A 14821-nucleotide genomic window follows, 5' to 3' on the forward strand; every position below is an offset into this window, starting at 1 on the left:
CTCTGTGCTCTCTCTCTTTCTCAAATAAATAAAATCTTAAAAAAAAAAAAAAGGAGATTGCATTGAGAACTTGAAATAAAGCATACACCACTGGGCTGTGAGCTAATCGGCGCACTCGGGGCTTTCAGTAGAAGTCAAGAGTATCAGGATCTTACTTCTCAGCCCTCCATGCCTCGAATAGTACTTGGCTTGTGGCAGCAAACTGTTTCCGCTCAGCAGTCCCGGCTTCAAGCCTCCCACGGGGAGATTCCTTTTAATGCTCCAAATCCCTTCCAGGGCCACTGTCAATATTTTCAGAAGCAAGATGACAATTATTAGCTGAGTTCCTTTTCAGCGCAACATCTTTTAGAAGTATTTACTGGGTGATTATTTTTTCAGTCATTTGGGTGGAAGTTGATTTTGTTTGATGAATCAAACCACCCAAGATCTTTAGCATTTGTTTAATCTTTTATTTCAGTTCATTCATTCAATTATTCCATAGGCAGTTAAGCCTCTACAGTGCTATTAGATCATTTAGCTGGCCCCTGAAGACATAGATGAAAAGTCAGTATAGAAACATATATAACAAAACACAAAAGGATCAGAAATAAATTAGTTAATATAGACACTTCATGCGGCCAGCCCTGATTCTAATTCCTCGAAATACAAATATTTCCAAAGAAAATATAACCAAAAGTTCATCATATACATTCAGCTATCACCTAAAAGACTGAACTAGATGCTATTTAATTGCCCCTTGAATGAAAACAACAAGCTCACTGGAAAACACCAGAGACAAATACTCGGGATGCGATGTCTATGCATTGATATGAAGCAAATCGTAGTCTTAAGTCCTGATACCATCCAGTAAGTATTGTTTTAGTGATTTTATTTGCACTGGATTATTCTCCATATCCTAAAAGCACTTATTTAGTTCTTGAGAGTCAGTCAACAAGCTTTTGGGGAAAATCTGTCATGTAGAAAACTGTGACCCAAGTCAAATAAGGTTATTCATGTTAAATACATCGTTTTTACCATTTCTGAAGCTGCAAATTATGCCCAAATATTCTCCACAGATCTGAGGCCGCCTACTGGTATCCACACTAACATCTGATTCCTCCCCAAAGGATTCTGTACCGTGTAGTGGTTAGGGGCATGGTGTTTAGGGTCAGAAGGGATATGGATTTGTCTTTGCTTCACCACCTGCCAGTTGTATGGCTTTGAGCAAGTTATTGAACCCACCATGTCTCCGTTTCCTCAGCTTTGAAATGGGGATAATATCTAGCTTGAAGAATTATTATAGGATCTGGATGAAATGGATTTAAAGTGCTTTGCATTCAATAAATGGTAACTATTATTTTTATAGGGACAATGATTTTCCTGTCCAAGCATGGACTCAGATTCTGTTTCTGGAAGCAGAATCAATGAGCTGACTCACCAAGCGGAATGTCGATATTTGCCTCTTCCTCCCCACTCCTGAATGGAGTTAGCTGAAGGTATCTGGCAAAGTTCCTTTCTTCCCTCTCCTTCAAAGACCTTCAAGGAAGACTCCACAATCTCCTTCTGTCAAGACCTTACAAAGTTTAAGCTGTTCCTTATATCTAACCCAAATCTTTCCCCACCCTTCCAGCCAGTTTCCTCTTCTTCTATCCTGTCTAGAGACAGTAAAGAGCTGCTCTCCAGCCCCTGGATAATAGACTCTCAGATTTAGGAGTCCACCGATATTTATTAAATGCCTCCTGTGTACAACACCCAGTAAGAAACCAAGGAAATGGATTTAGATTTGTTCCACATTGAGAGAAGTTCTGGCAAACGGAAAACATTTTGACATCAGGAGGCAGAACTATGTAGAAAAACCACATTAAATTAGAAAAATTATACTAATCTAATCAAGTTGTGCTCTTTCAGATGCAATCTGGAATCCAGGAATATCTGGAAGTTTACAATTTAATAGGGAAAATACCTTAAATGTAAATGCAGATGCTCAGAAATGCATGAGAAAAATAAAAGCAAAATATAGTTATGTATAAGTATTTACTGTACTCAGGAATAGAGATTGCTGGAAAAAAACAGTGCTACTTTGATTTGATATGTTTGGGTGAAGAAGTTACAGAGGTGAGGGCGCCTGGGTGGCTCAGTCGTTGAGAGTCTGCCTTCGGCTCAGGTCATGATCCTGGAGTCCCTGGATCGAGTCCCGCATCGGGCTCCCTGCTCGGCAGGGAGTCTGCTTCTCCCTCTGACCCTCCCCCTTCTCATGTGCTCTCTCTCATTCTCTCTGTCTCAAATAAATAAATAAAATCTTTAAAAAAAAATTAAAAAATAAAAAATAAAAATAAAAAAAAGAAGTTACAGAGGTGATATGTTCAACTGGAGAAAAAGAGGTCTGGAAAGAAGCACAAATGTCCTTGGAAGCACCTTCTTTAGAGAGAACTCCAACTCCCTCTGCTCTGGGCATGCGCATTCCAGGAGGAAGGAAGGGGGGGGGGAGGAGAGCCAGGGAGGCCACAGTGTCGGCGCACAACCTGCAAAGGGCGGCAGGACAAGAATAAAGCTCAGAGAAAGGAATTAAATCCCTTCTGGAAGCTCGGAATCTTCTGGAGAGTCTTCTCTCTTCCCTTCTCTGCCCCCAACCCCTTCTACTCAGGGACCTTTCTAGGTGTGTTTTTATTCTGAAATGTAAAGTTACTAAACCATGATTTTATGCTAGACTTTTTTTTCCAAGATTTTATTTATTTGACAAAGAGACACAGCCAGAGAGGGAACACAAGCAGGGGGAGTGGAGGAGGGAGAAGCAGGCTTCCCGCTGAGCAGGGAGCCCGATGCGGGGCTCGATCCCAGGACCCTGGGACCATGACCTGAGCCGAAGGCAGACGCTTAATGACTGAGCCACCCAGATGCCCCTTATGCTAGAAATTTTAGCCAGAGGGACCTGGCCTGGTCTTTCAGGGAAGGTAAGCTCACCCTTCAAAAATGCTTTTGTTGCCTTCAGCTGTCTCTGATTCTGAGTAATGAACATTAGAACTTGAAAGGCCAGTTTAGAGCTTTATCATCTGTGTTTCCTTTGTGTAAACATGGTCAGAGATTTGAGCACAGGAAGAAAAATTTAAGTCATTTAAGTTTATCTTTGGTGACTTATACGTTCTGTAATTATCTTGACATGCCTTTGGTGTCTAGTAAATTCCCTTTATATTGTAGGTACACCAAATATTTTTGTTGAATGAATTAATGAATAACAAACATATCCACGCTTGTTGAGTGATGTTTTACATTTTCTAAATTGGTACTAAATGTAATAAATAAACCAGATTCAAAATTAAGTTTTTATGCATTCAGGGACATATAGACACAAAGTCATGGATTTGGCAGGACACTTGAAATTCATTGAAAAAGGCGATGTTGTGTAAGAGAAAACTAGTAAATTTTATTAATCAAAATTTTTATGATTACTAGAACCTCTGCAGGTTTCAGCCAGAAAAATACAAAAGCCCTTGCAATTTGAAAACATTAAATTAAAACATAATTTCCACAGAGTCTTCTATAAAAGTTCTTAGAAATGTAGAAATAATTTTAAGATAAATGGTAAAAAGAAAGCAACAGTCTGATAATGCATGTCTCACAAGCTTACCTCTTTTTTTAAAAAGTTGTAAGGAGGGGAAAATCTCTAGGGAATCACTAAGAATATGTGAATGATGACGTTAGCTAAATTCTTCCTTATCCAGAAAGTTCCATAAGTGGCCCCAAATCCCATTCTCATCTGACGGAAGATTTGGTCAGAAAATGGCATTTGTTTGTCGGGATGTTGAGAACCTTTTTGAGTAGCTCCCAGACCCTGTCCTTATCTTGATAGGAATGTGTAAAGCCTCTGAAGGCTGTTCTACCTCCAGTTTGAAGCTAAACTGAGGCAGAACCTGGAAAAGATTGTGACAACCTTTCTTTTACTAAAGAGAATACTATTTGCTCTCAATACAATTTCAAATCTTCTTTCCTCACAGAAAACATAAGCTTATGTTTCAAAAGAGACTGGATAGCCCAACAGCTAAGAGCAAGGAGGTCAGCTTCTGACAAGCCTATTGCGCTGTGTGACAAAGGATAAGTCACCATACTCCCTGAGCCTCAGCATCCAGATCTGCAAAATGGGAATTATAAGAGTGCAGGGTCATTGCAAGGACTGAAAGAGATAATTTGTAAGAACTGTAAAAAATTAATAATAGTAGTATTAATTATTAATAATACCTATTATTATTACCACCATTATTGTGTATATATAGAGAGAGACACCCTCCACCTACCCCTACCCCTCACCCCAGCCTCCAGTCCTTCTCACTGAGCCCATCTATCTCTCTATCAGGAGCCAAGAGGAATCCAAATCCTAGAGGAGAGGGCTTAGTGACCTGGCAGCCCATTTTTCCTGTGGCCACAGATGCCATTCCCTAGACCCAAGTATTGGGTAACAACAGCTCAGAACACCTTGGCCATGTCAATATCTTCACAGCTCTTATTAACTGTTGTCACAACACAACCACAAGAACAAGTAGGATAGCTCATTTAGCTGAAGGTCCCAGAAGACCAACAGATCTTTTGCCTGAGTCCCCATTTGCCCCCCAAACAAAAATATCCCAGAAGAAATGTTATGTTTGCTCTGTTAAACGTCCATAAAAGCTAATTAATGAATCTCAGACTTTTGACTTATTTCATTCAACCCAAGAAAAAGACAACTTTGATCTTACACCACTTTCATTCAGCCAAAGGAAAACGGGAAAAGCACAGAAAGAACTGAAGTCCACTGCTTCTGGGCACTTCCACGATTGTCCTAATTAGCTCAGTCAGAAAGAAAACATGCTTGATTTCAGTTGCTTAACTTCAGACAAATCCCCCCTCCTAATAGATGATATAAGCTCTTCGGTAAGTTCACCCATACTTTGCTACGGGGCCCAGTGTTTTGGTGCTTTATCAATGGTTGAGGAAAAACCCAGTCTGGACACTTACTGAAATCTCATTTTCATCATCAGATTGTTGTGAGAGAATGTGGACTTGAGAGTTTAAAAATTCAAACAAATCCAGTTAATGCATACATTGCTGTAAATTTACGCTTGGACACATGCCTATACCTTGGGGTCCCTAGAATTTAGATAGACTTGGGTATATCGAAAAAATAGTATATATTGTTTATCTATAGTCACAAAATCAATATATATATAGAAAAGCCAGGCAGGTAATATAAGTAAGTAAAGCAGGCCAGGGCTAAGAAATAATTGGCTCTCCTACTTCTTCTATCTTTTTCCACTTTTGTTGGAGACATGGATACCAGAGAAACACATTCTTTCCTCTTTCCACCATGAGAGGAGGAAGTCTGCAGTGGAAGTGTGAACATGAATAGTTTGGGATATGCCCCACCTGGCTGGGGACCTTCATGTGGATGGGTAACAGCGTGGGCAGACCAGCTAGGGCAGCGTAAGCCGACTCCAGTCCCTGTGCCATGTGTGAATGTCAACTTGGCTATCACATCGTTCTTTCTCCTCCTCCCCTCCCTCTTCACGCAAGATAATCTAGAAATCTAGATTCGTATGTAAAAAGTCCTAATTTATTAAATGTTGACGACTGATTCATATATTTAAAAAATATAATTCAGAACAAATAAATTTGTCTATTTGTTTGCAAGATGAGCCTGGCATAGGGGTCAACCGTTTGGGATCCTGAGCCAAACTAAGATACCCCTGAGAGCCTAATTAAATGCAAGACATGGTAATCTGGAGTGGGTATGAAGGATGGCTCTGTGGTTTTGAACTTGGCCATTATGCCATGTCATGCATTTGGATGGGTGATATATAGGAAGGAGTAAGTCGAGGAGAGGTATGAGTTTCATTTTGGACATATTGATCTTGAGTACTTATAGGACATCCAGTAAGAGAAATTGAGCCTGGACACACAGACTTCAGACACAGACACATCGTAGTGAGGCAGTGGTAGAAACAATGTGAATGGCTGAGATGATCCAGGGAGAGCCAATGGAACAAGATTAGAAGACTGTGGGTAACACCCTGGTAGGCATCAATATTTGGGGATGAAGGTGAGTGAAAAGAAGTTCTCAATGGAGGATGAGAAGGAATATCCAAAGAAGAGAACAAGGATATTTAGTGTCAAGGAATTTGAGGAAAAAACAAAGTTTAAGGAGAACCATCAATTATGTCAAGTAGTGCAGAAATCTCAAGCCAGCCAAGGGCAGAACAGGACCCACGGGACTTGGTCATAATATGTCACTGGAAATACTATAGTGCACAGAATGCCAATGGGATTTGGGATCAGACCTGAGTTTGGAATCTGGTTTTGCCACTTACTTAACGCATAACCTTGGACAGTAGAAACCTCTCAAAATCTCAGTTTACTCATCCATAAAATGGGAATCTTAATACCTAAATCACATGGCTTTCATGAGGATTCTTAGTAAGCAAAATAAAGCCCCTGTCCTCATGTAGCTTATGTTCTTGTGAGACAGATAGTCAATAACAAAGTATACAGACAAATATATAATTTCGAAGTAGTGATTAAAAAAAGGCAGAAAGAAGAAAGTGGTATAAAAGATTAGAGTAATTGGGAGACTAGGTAGTTTCTACTTTAATCTGGTAGAGAGGTTACTTCTGAGAAGACATTTGAGCTGAAACTTGAAGGAAGAGGGAGAAAGACAGGGGAAGTAGAAAGGTTCTGAGGTGAAAATGGGTTTGGCATGTTCCAGAACATTAAGGAACATTAAGGAAACCCGTATGGCTAAAGTGGGGTGGGAAAGTATAGGAACTGAGTTCAGAAAGGTGAGCAGACCATACAAGGGGACTGAAATCTAGACTAAGAATCACAAAGAGCCATCGGAGGGCTTTGAACATGGAGGTGGTATACAATGACTTATGTTTTAAGAGACTCCTTTGGGTTCTGTGCAGAAAATGGACTGTGGGGACAGCAGTAGAAGGTGCTAGAGGATGCTACTGCTGAGCTTGTAAGAGATGATGGGGGCTTGGACAAGGTTGCAGTTGGGGAGATTTAGGATGTATTTCCAACACAGATTTGACAGGATTAGCTGAGGGACTGGACATGAAGTTTGAAGATTTGACTTTTAGGTGTTTGGCATAGTGAATAGTGATGTCATTTCCTGAGATGGGGAAGAGCTGTTGAAGAGCAGTATAGAATAAGAGTTCTGTTCTGGACATGTACAGTGTGAGAGGCCTAGTAGACATCCAGGTGGGAAGTTAAGTAGGCTTTTGAGATTTGAGGGGGAAAGCAGAGGCTAGGGATATAAATTTTGGAGTCATTAGCACACAGGGCTAGATGTGATCACTCAGGGAGTGAATATAGATGGAGAGAAGAGCTTGTGACTGAGCTCCCCACAGTTTAGAGGTGAGGAGAAGGGAGAGCCAGCAAAGACGACAGGGAGTCGTACCAGCAAAACCAGGAGATTTGAGCATGCTGACCTGGAGGCTAAATTGACAAAGTGTTTTCAAAGGGAAGGAGTAAACAATTATGTCAGATGCGACAGAGAAGTTCAGTTTGATGAGTTTCTGGATTGTATTAGACTTTCAAAATCATTGGATTTGACCTTCAACAGGAAGGTCATTCACCATCTGGAAAAGAACGGTTTGCCTGGGCTCATGGAAACCAAAGCCTATTTGCAATGGGTGGAGGAGTAAACAATAAGTGGAGAAGTGGAGACAATGGTTCTAGGGTACTTAACATCCAGGAAGAGCTGCCGTCGGAGACATACAAGTCCCTAAAAGTTTTATGCAGAATTCTGCGTGTCTGTACAAGCTGTGTTCTCCAGAAAGAGAAGCCCCAGCTCCCATCATATATTTAAAGGACCATGTCACCAAAAATCCTGCAATAGAAAATTCAGTGGCTGGCCCAGAGCTGCCAATGCCCTGAGAGTAAGCAGGAGGCGTGGCACCCCCTCTAGGTGCTAGCTCCCTGCTGTGGCCAAGGACACGGGGCATTCAGCCTTTTAAATTTTTTTTTAAGAACAGAAAAAGAAAAAAAAATTAGTAGCTTTTTTTCCATAAGTAAAGCCCCTTTAAAACTTAACCTTACAGAATCTACTCTCAGCTTTAAAGGATTTTCAAGGCTAAAAGAGCACCTCTGTGTGACCTCTGGTGGATGTTATGAAAACGCAGGCCAAGCATTTCCATTTTATAGGAAGGACATTTGAAAAGATTGCTTAGAAAAATCAATTTTTATAATCACTTAGATTGTCTAACAACCAAGCGTATCCAATAAGAATAATACATCATCTAATTGGTATATAAATGATAAATTTTTATAATTTATTTATTTATTTATTTTTTAATATTTTATTTATTTATTTAACAGAGAGAGAGACAGCGAGAGAGGGAACACAAGCAGGGGGAGTAGGAGAGGGAGAAGCAGGCTTCCCTGCAGATCAGGGAGCCCGATGCGAAGCTCGATCCCAGGACCCTGGGATCATGAACTGAGCCGAAGGCAGACGCTTAACAACTGAGCCACCCAGGCACCCCTAAATTATAAATTTTTAAGTGTATAAATGAAAGTAAGCCCAGAATAGAATAGTATAAGACTTAAATTTTTTTCTAACCACTAGGGGAATAGTACGTATAGGCTGGGGTTCGGAGACACAATTCAGTAGGTCATTCTGCATCTGTTCACAGAGTTCAAAATAAACTCTATATTTTCCTTCCAGACACAGTCTGAATAAAATTGGCCATTTTGCTGGTCTCTCCTTTTGTAAGAATGGGCAATACAGAAGGCCTAACATGCGTTTGCATGGCTGGTTTTGCAATGGAAAGTGAGCAAATACGTCAGAGTCGGGAAAAAAAATGCACTTCTAGGCCTGCAGCATCTGCTCTCAGGAATCCTTAGAGAATTTGAGCCCTAGCTGCTGGGTATTCAACAGTGCTCCTCCTCTGCAGAAAATGTCAAGTTCTCTGAGTACAGAAGTCACGTGTTACAGTTCTTTTCTTTCTTCAGGAATGCTGGTGCCTAAGAGGTTTGCAATAAAAAACTGATGATTTGAAAAGCGTGAAATGTGCGCCTTGTAATCATTGAAAAGGAATCATGAAAATGAGGGGCTCTAGTAGTTTCAAAATAACATCTGTAGGGGGGGTGCCTGGGTGGTTCAGTTGGTTAAGCGTCTGACTCTTGACTTCAGCTTGGGTCTTGGTCTCAGCGTTGTGAGTTCAAGCCCCATGTTGGGCTCCATGCTGGGCATGGAAAAAAATCTGTGAGGGATTCTGGGCTTCTAGACCATATCTTGTCTCAAATGAACTATCAATGCCCAGACATTTAACCCATAAACTTCATGTAAATACAATAAAATCCTTGGATGATTTGACCTATTTAAATGACTTCGATTCTTCTGGGTCAGTGATCTTCAGTTTGGGTCCCTGGACCATCAGCCTCAACACCAACTGGGAACTTGGTAGAAATGCAAATTGCCGACCCCCCTCCCAAGAACTACTGAGCCAGTGACTCTAGGGATGGTTCCCAGCAATCTGCTTTTAACAGGTTCCCGGGTAATTCTGATGAAATCCAAATTTTGGGAACCACTGTTACTGGTCACACCTATATTGATAAAGATTGAAGATATTACTGTGCTTTTCTTGGAAAAAATTCTACTTCTTATTGAATAGAAATAACTCCACCAAAAACATGGGATAGCAATGTAGATACTGATACCTATAGCTACTTTTTGTAAATATAAGCTTATTTGGACACAGGCAAAATAATTATAAAATTAGCTCAAGAATTTCCCAAGTATCCATTTTTCTTTTGATAGTCATGGTTTTGTAATAAATAAAATAATCATTCTACCATTAAATAGGTAATTTCATATTCATTTCAGAAATATACTTCATTTGTCATGGAGATTACCTGCAGGTGGATTTTTAATGCGGCACTCATCTCTTTTAATATAAAGTTCTTCTTCTAGTACTTCCTTAATTCTCTTATGTGGCTCAGAATATAAGAATTTCTTCCCTATAAAGACATTAATAAAATTGGTTATTTATCATAAATTATGCCAAACTTTCTAGCCATTATACCTACATGAATAACGATTTCTTAAAAAGACACATCCCTCCATACAAACAGCAGATGATTCACCCTATTTTGGAAAGATCCCTTTTTGGTTCTTTTGGGACTTTACACTTTCACATAATTCCTGAACTTTTGTGGTAAGTTTCAGATACCTGTTTTAGGTGTTAGGAAGAAATATACGGAGTTTCCTTCATTTGCTTCAAGAAAACTCATTTATTCGATAAATCCTTATTAAGGACCTACTCTGTGCCAGGTGCTGGGCTAGGGACAGAGGACAAGCAATGAATAAGACAGATGTGCCCATGGAGCCTACAATCCAGCTACATAACACAGAACAACCTCAGCCTTATTTAGTCATCATTTTGAGAGGTAAACGTGAATTGTAGTAGTGAATCACTTATGGACATACGACTTTTTCCTGGTCTCTAAGCCTGGCCCTATAGGACATCACTGGTATTGTGGAGGCCTGGCTTATTTGTTCTAAGTACCTTAGCAATATTTCTTCTGCTCACCCCCCAGAGCTCTTTGCTACCTGACACTGTCATCCCCATTTCTCCTGTCAGCCCCTCTCTCTTGCTTTCTGGGCTTCATCGTGGCCCTTCTGTCCATTCCCACATCAAAGCCTATGTACATTCTATTTTGTGCCTGAACTGCCTTTCTCCTAGTATTTTTGCCTGGGTAACTTCTACTCAAATTTCAATCCTAGGCTTAAGGTTGGTTCTCTGGGGAAGCTTTCCCTGACTCTACAATCCTCAAATGTTCCTGGATACTTTTTTAGCATAGGACTCTCCTCTTTTCCTTCATTTCATTTATTGCAATTTGTATATGGCCTCATTTGCTTTATATGCCATTATTTATGTAACTATTAGTTGAATATATGTCTTCCTTATCAGACCATAAATACCATTGGGCAGGGATGTTTTCTGTTTAGTTCATCAGAGTCTTAGAGCAGAATCGGGTGTAATAATAGACCAAATGTGTGTCCAAGTAGAACTCAGCATTGTTAAATTAGATGGAGCTCAAAGACTATTCTTGTGCATGAATGCCAATGCCGCCTTGTGAATGTCAGGGAACCAGTGGTTAGTTCTAGTCTTAATACTCAAAAGCTCAATGCAAGGAACCATGGAAAACCTAACCAACCCAATACTTTAGCTATTTAAGATGTGACTTTAAACTCACAATGGCAGGTGCCTCATCTTTCCCAGACTAACCAATAAAGAACGCAAGTGAAGAGCTTTGACTTGTGTACTGACCAGCCCAAAGGGGGTAAGAGACCACTGCTGTGGTCCTGGGTCACTCCTGGTCAGGAAGACTCAAACACACCTTCAGACACAAACAAGGTAGAATTAGATACTTTCTGTGTCTCATTTTTGTTTCCCAAAAGTTAGGAGACATATGAACACGAGGTGGGGGTTAGCTTTACTCAAGCTTAACTTTGGTTTAAACTTTTTTGGCTAAATCATGATTCTAAGGCAGAAAAGGGTTTAAGAAACATGGTTAAGAAGGAAGAAAATCCTGTAACAGTTCAGTAGAACAGAAGAGATCACCTTCTCTAAGTTCAAGTCTCTTGACGAATTTCAGCCCTGCTGTTGTAAGAATTTACAGAGGAAATCACTAAAGGTTTTGAGGAACTGTGAAAAATTAGAGTAGCAAAGAGCTTAGTATAGGCAAATATTCCCCGCTCCAAGAAGGAAAGAAGGAAGGAAGGAAGGAAGGAAGGAAGGAGGGGAGGGAGGGAGGGAGGGAGGAAGGGGGGAGAGAAGTAGGAAGGAGAGAAGGAAAGAAGGAAAAAAAATTCTACAAACTCTAACATAGCAGCTTGATGTTGATCTTCACCAACATTTGAGTGGGTTAGCCAACAGGTGGCTTTGAGTACAGATAATGAGGAACAGTGATCATCACTAAGTGTTAAGGACTACTAAGAACAATATTATTCCAGATTGAACTGCTCTCTTTTGTTAAGAGCTAATAACAATTGCTATAATTTATTGAATGCTACCATACATATATTATTAGCATCCTACATATATTATTTCTCTTTTTCAAAATCATTCTATGGGCAGGTATAATTATTCCTATTTTATAGTTGCAAAAGTAACTCTCAGAAATCACAAAACTAGTCATAAAAATTAAAAGCCATGCCTACCTGACTCCCCCAAACCCAAGTTACTAAACTAACTAGATTAGGAAGATGTCATAGCCACAATGCATCTGCATTTCAGCAAGGCATTTGATAAAGTGTATTTGTAGGAGGCAGAACACCCATGCCGAAGATGCTGAATGACATTCCAGAGACTCTCCTTGGAACTGTTGGAAGTACCACCTAGTTTGCTAATTTGGATATGGAGAGGAACTGCCTACTCACCGATTGTGAGAATGGCACAAACTTGCTGAATGGCAAACTTAGGACTCAAAGGGCTGCTTCTGTACTTGGAATGGAGTGCTAAAATTCATAGAATGGTACTGATAGGGATAAATATAATGACTTGTATTTAGGATGAAACAAATTAACTGCATAAATAAAAGATAGAAAAAGCCTGGATCAAATGTTTTCGATTGGACAACAGGGGAAAAAGAAACTAAGGATGTCATAGACTGCATTTGTTATATCTATTAATAATATAATGTGCCTGCCAAAACAGCTAATTGATTCTGGGTCCATTTAATAGAATTAGAACGTTCAGATCAAGGGAGGTTATAGTCCCAGCATGTTACCCTAACCTGATCATACCTAGAATACTGGATTCAGTGGTTTAATAAACTGGAGAATGTTGGAAGAGGTTAGCCAGGATGGGGAGAGTGCTACAAAGTATTTTAAAGATGAGCCTGAAGTCTATGAAGGATTTGGTGGCTGTTCAAATAGCCACCTTCATAAAATTCAAGGATGTTTTACTGGGAAAGGCCCATATTTCATCTGTGTATATTTCAGATCAGATCTATGATTAGGGAGTAGAAGCTACAGAGAGACAGAAGACTTTCCCAGAAAACATTTGACAATCGAATGGGTACTTAATGTGCGTGTGAATAGCCTGGCTCTACTCAGGCTGAGGCCCTAGAAGGAGGTTCTCTGGGAGGCTGAGGCAAGAGTGCTCTATGCCCTGACCCTGACTTTCTGAGGTCCTCAAAGTTTGGGCACATGCCTTAATTCATCACTCACTTTTCCGCAACTTGCCCAGTGCCTGGCATGCAGTAAGGATTCAGTATTCGTTGAATGGATGAGTGAATGATTAATTCCACCTTTTACTCCTAAAGAACTCCAGAGGACTAAAGAACCTTTCATTTCTAGCATCTTTAATGGGAAAATTCCCAGACAGAATTTGAAGTTGGAGTAAGAACTTACTTAAATATACCAAATACTTAAATATACTGGATTTAGTTGCCCCGAGTAAGGCCTCTGCATGCTGTTGATAATCAAAGGAATGGGGGAATGGCCCTTTCTCTAGGAGACACTGGTTCTGCAGCTCCTTGATGAGGAGTCCTGGGAGCAGGCTGTGTGGCCCCCTGAGGCAGGGGGGCTGAGCCGCTTCAGCCACACCCTCCCTCCTGGGGTCTGCCGGGCTACACAACCTGAGGCTGGTCTCTAGAGAGGCAATCAAGGAGGCGATGCAGAAGGGCCAGAAACTGCGGGCATTCCTCATTGGCCTATTATTTTCCCCATCATCATTCCTTAGCACTTCCTGAAAACCTGTAGAGTACAAGGGACTGTGAAATATAAATTCATGGAACAATATGGATGAGCGCAGAGGCCTGGAGCAGACTCCAGCTTCAGCCATGTTGGTTGTGACTCTGGACCAGAACTGCCTTTACTCACTTGAATATTGTTTGTGTGTTTGGCAGGGCAAGGAAGGAAACCCTTGTGTTAAAATGTGGCCTGTCATTCTGAGATTCTAAAAGTATCAGGTAGTGATAACTGATGAACTGAGAGTCCAAGACAGGTGAGGTTTAGCGTTTTAAGTACTTCTCCCGCATTGACTGAGTCACTGTGAGCAAGTCACTTCATTTCCCCCAGTCTAAACCTCAGTTTCCTGGTCTGTAAAATGAAGGAACTGGCAAAAATGAGCCACATGTTTCTCTCTCTGTGTGTATATAATTTATATATTTATGCATATTATAAATGTTTATACATTTTATATTTTATTATATATAAATTCAAATTTATATATTAGATTTTTATAATTACACGCACACATACACACACTTTTTTTTTTTTTCCCCAGTACCTTCCAGGTCAGTGCCACTACCTATCAGGTTGGAGGCTACCTGGGCTCAGGCAGCCTTTGGTGAAGGCGGCTTTGGGGAAATGGACCGGGTGGGTGCTTTCTGCCCCAGCGCCATCACCACCTCTGCCTTTGCCAAAACTGCAGCTCTGTCCCTTCCCTCCACACCTTCAGCGAGTCTCACTCCGGTTCCCCCGCTTCCCCTTCCACGCGTTCGACACGCCCCGAGTCCCTGCGCGCACGGTGCGCGACCGGAGGGGAACTCACACTGTTTGCAAGACGCCTGGGGGCCGCCGCCGCCGAGCTCCCCGCGCGCCCCGCACCCCAGCCCGGCAGGCGGCCGGGGCTGCTCCTGGTCTCCGCCCGCCTCCGGCACCGCCACCGCGCTCACCACCACCGCTTCTTCCCGCCTCATGCCGCGGGGGTCTTCTTCGCAGCCGGGGGCCCGCTGGCGTTCTCGGCTCCGCCGCGGGCTGCCTGGGAACGCGCGGCGTCGCCGGTTGCCATAGTAACTGCGGATCCTCGCTGACCCTGGCGCTCGCAGCTTGCGGCTCCCAGGCCCCAGGGGTCCCGCGCGC

General features: G+C 41.5%; 1 protein-coding gene across 1 annotated transcript; it reads right to left on the reverse strand.

Moving 5' to 3' along the window:
• Positions 1-102: 102 nt before the first annotated feature.
• On the reverse strand, positions 103-14658 carry CUNH11orf97 (chromosome unknown C11orf97 homolog). Its single transcript, XM_035009456.1, has 3 exons — positions 14511-14658; positions 9862-9966; positions 103-281 (listed from the first exon to the last, which is right to left on the reverse strand). Exons 1-3 carry the CDS (start codon positions 14656-14658, stop codon positions 103-105), a joined length of 432 nt encoding a protein of 143 aa, XP_034865347.1.
• Between the last annotated feature and the right edge of the window lie 163 nt (positions 14659-14821).

Source organism: Mirounga leonina, unplaced genomic scaffold, assembly GCF_011800145.1.
Source record: "Mirounga leonina isolate KUSES-001 unplaced genomic scaffold, KU_Mleo_1.0 Mir_153, whole genome shotgun sequence".
Lineage (NCBI taxonomy): Eukaryota > Metazoa > Chordata > Mammalia > Carnivora > Phocidae > Mirounga > Mirounga leonina.

Excerpts from the sequence above, each read along its gene's own strand:
- CUNH11orf97 (XM_035009456.1), bottom strand. The coding sequence starts at position 14,658 with ATGAGGCGGGAAGAAGCGGTGGTGGTGAGCGCGGTGGCGGTGCCGGAG. Across the intron at positions 9,967-14,510 it reads CCAGGCGTCTTGCAAACAGT|GGAAGAAATTCTTATATTCT; the intron begins GTGAGTTCCCCT and ends ATGTCTTTATAG. Across the intron at positions 282-9,861 it reads CATTAAAAATCCACCTGCAG|TGGCCCTGGAAGGGATTTGG; the intron begins GTAATCTCCATG and ends AAATATTGACAG.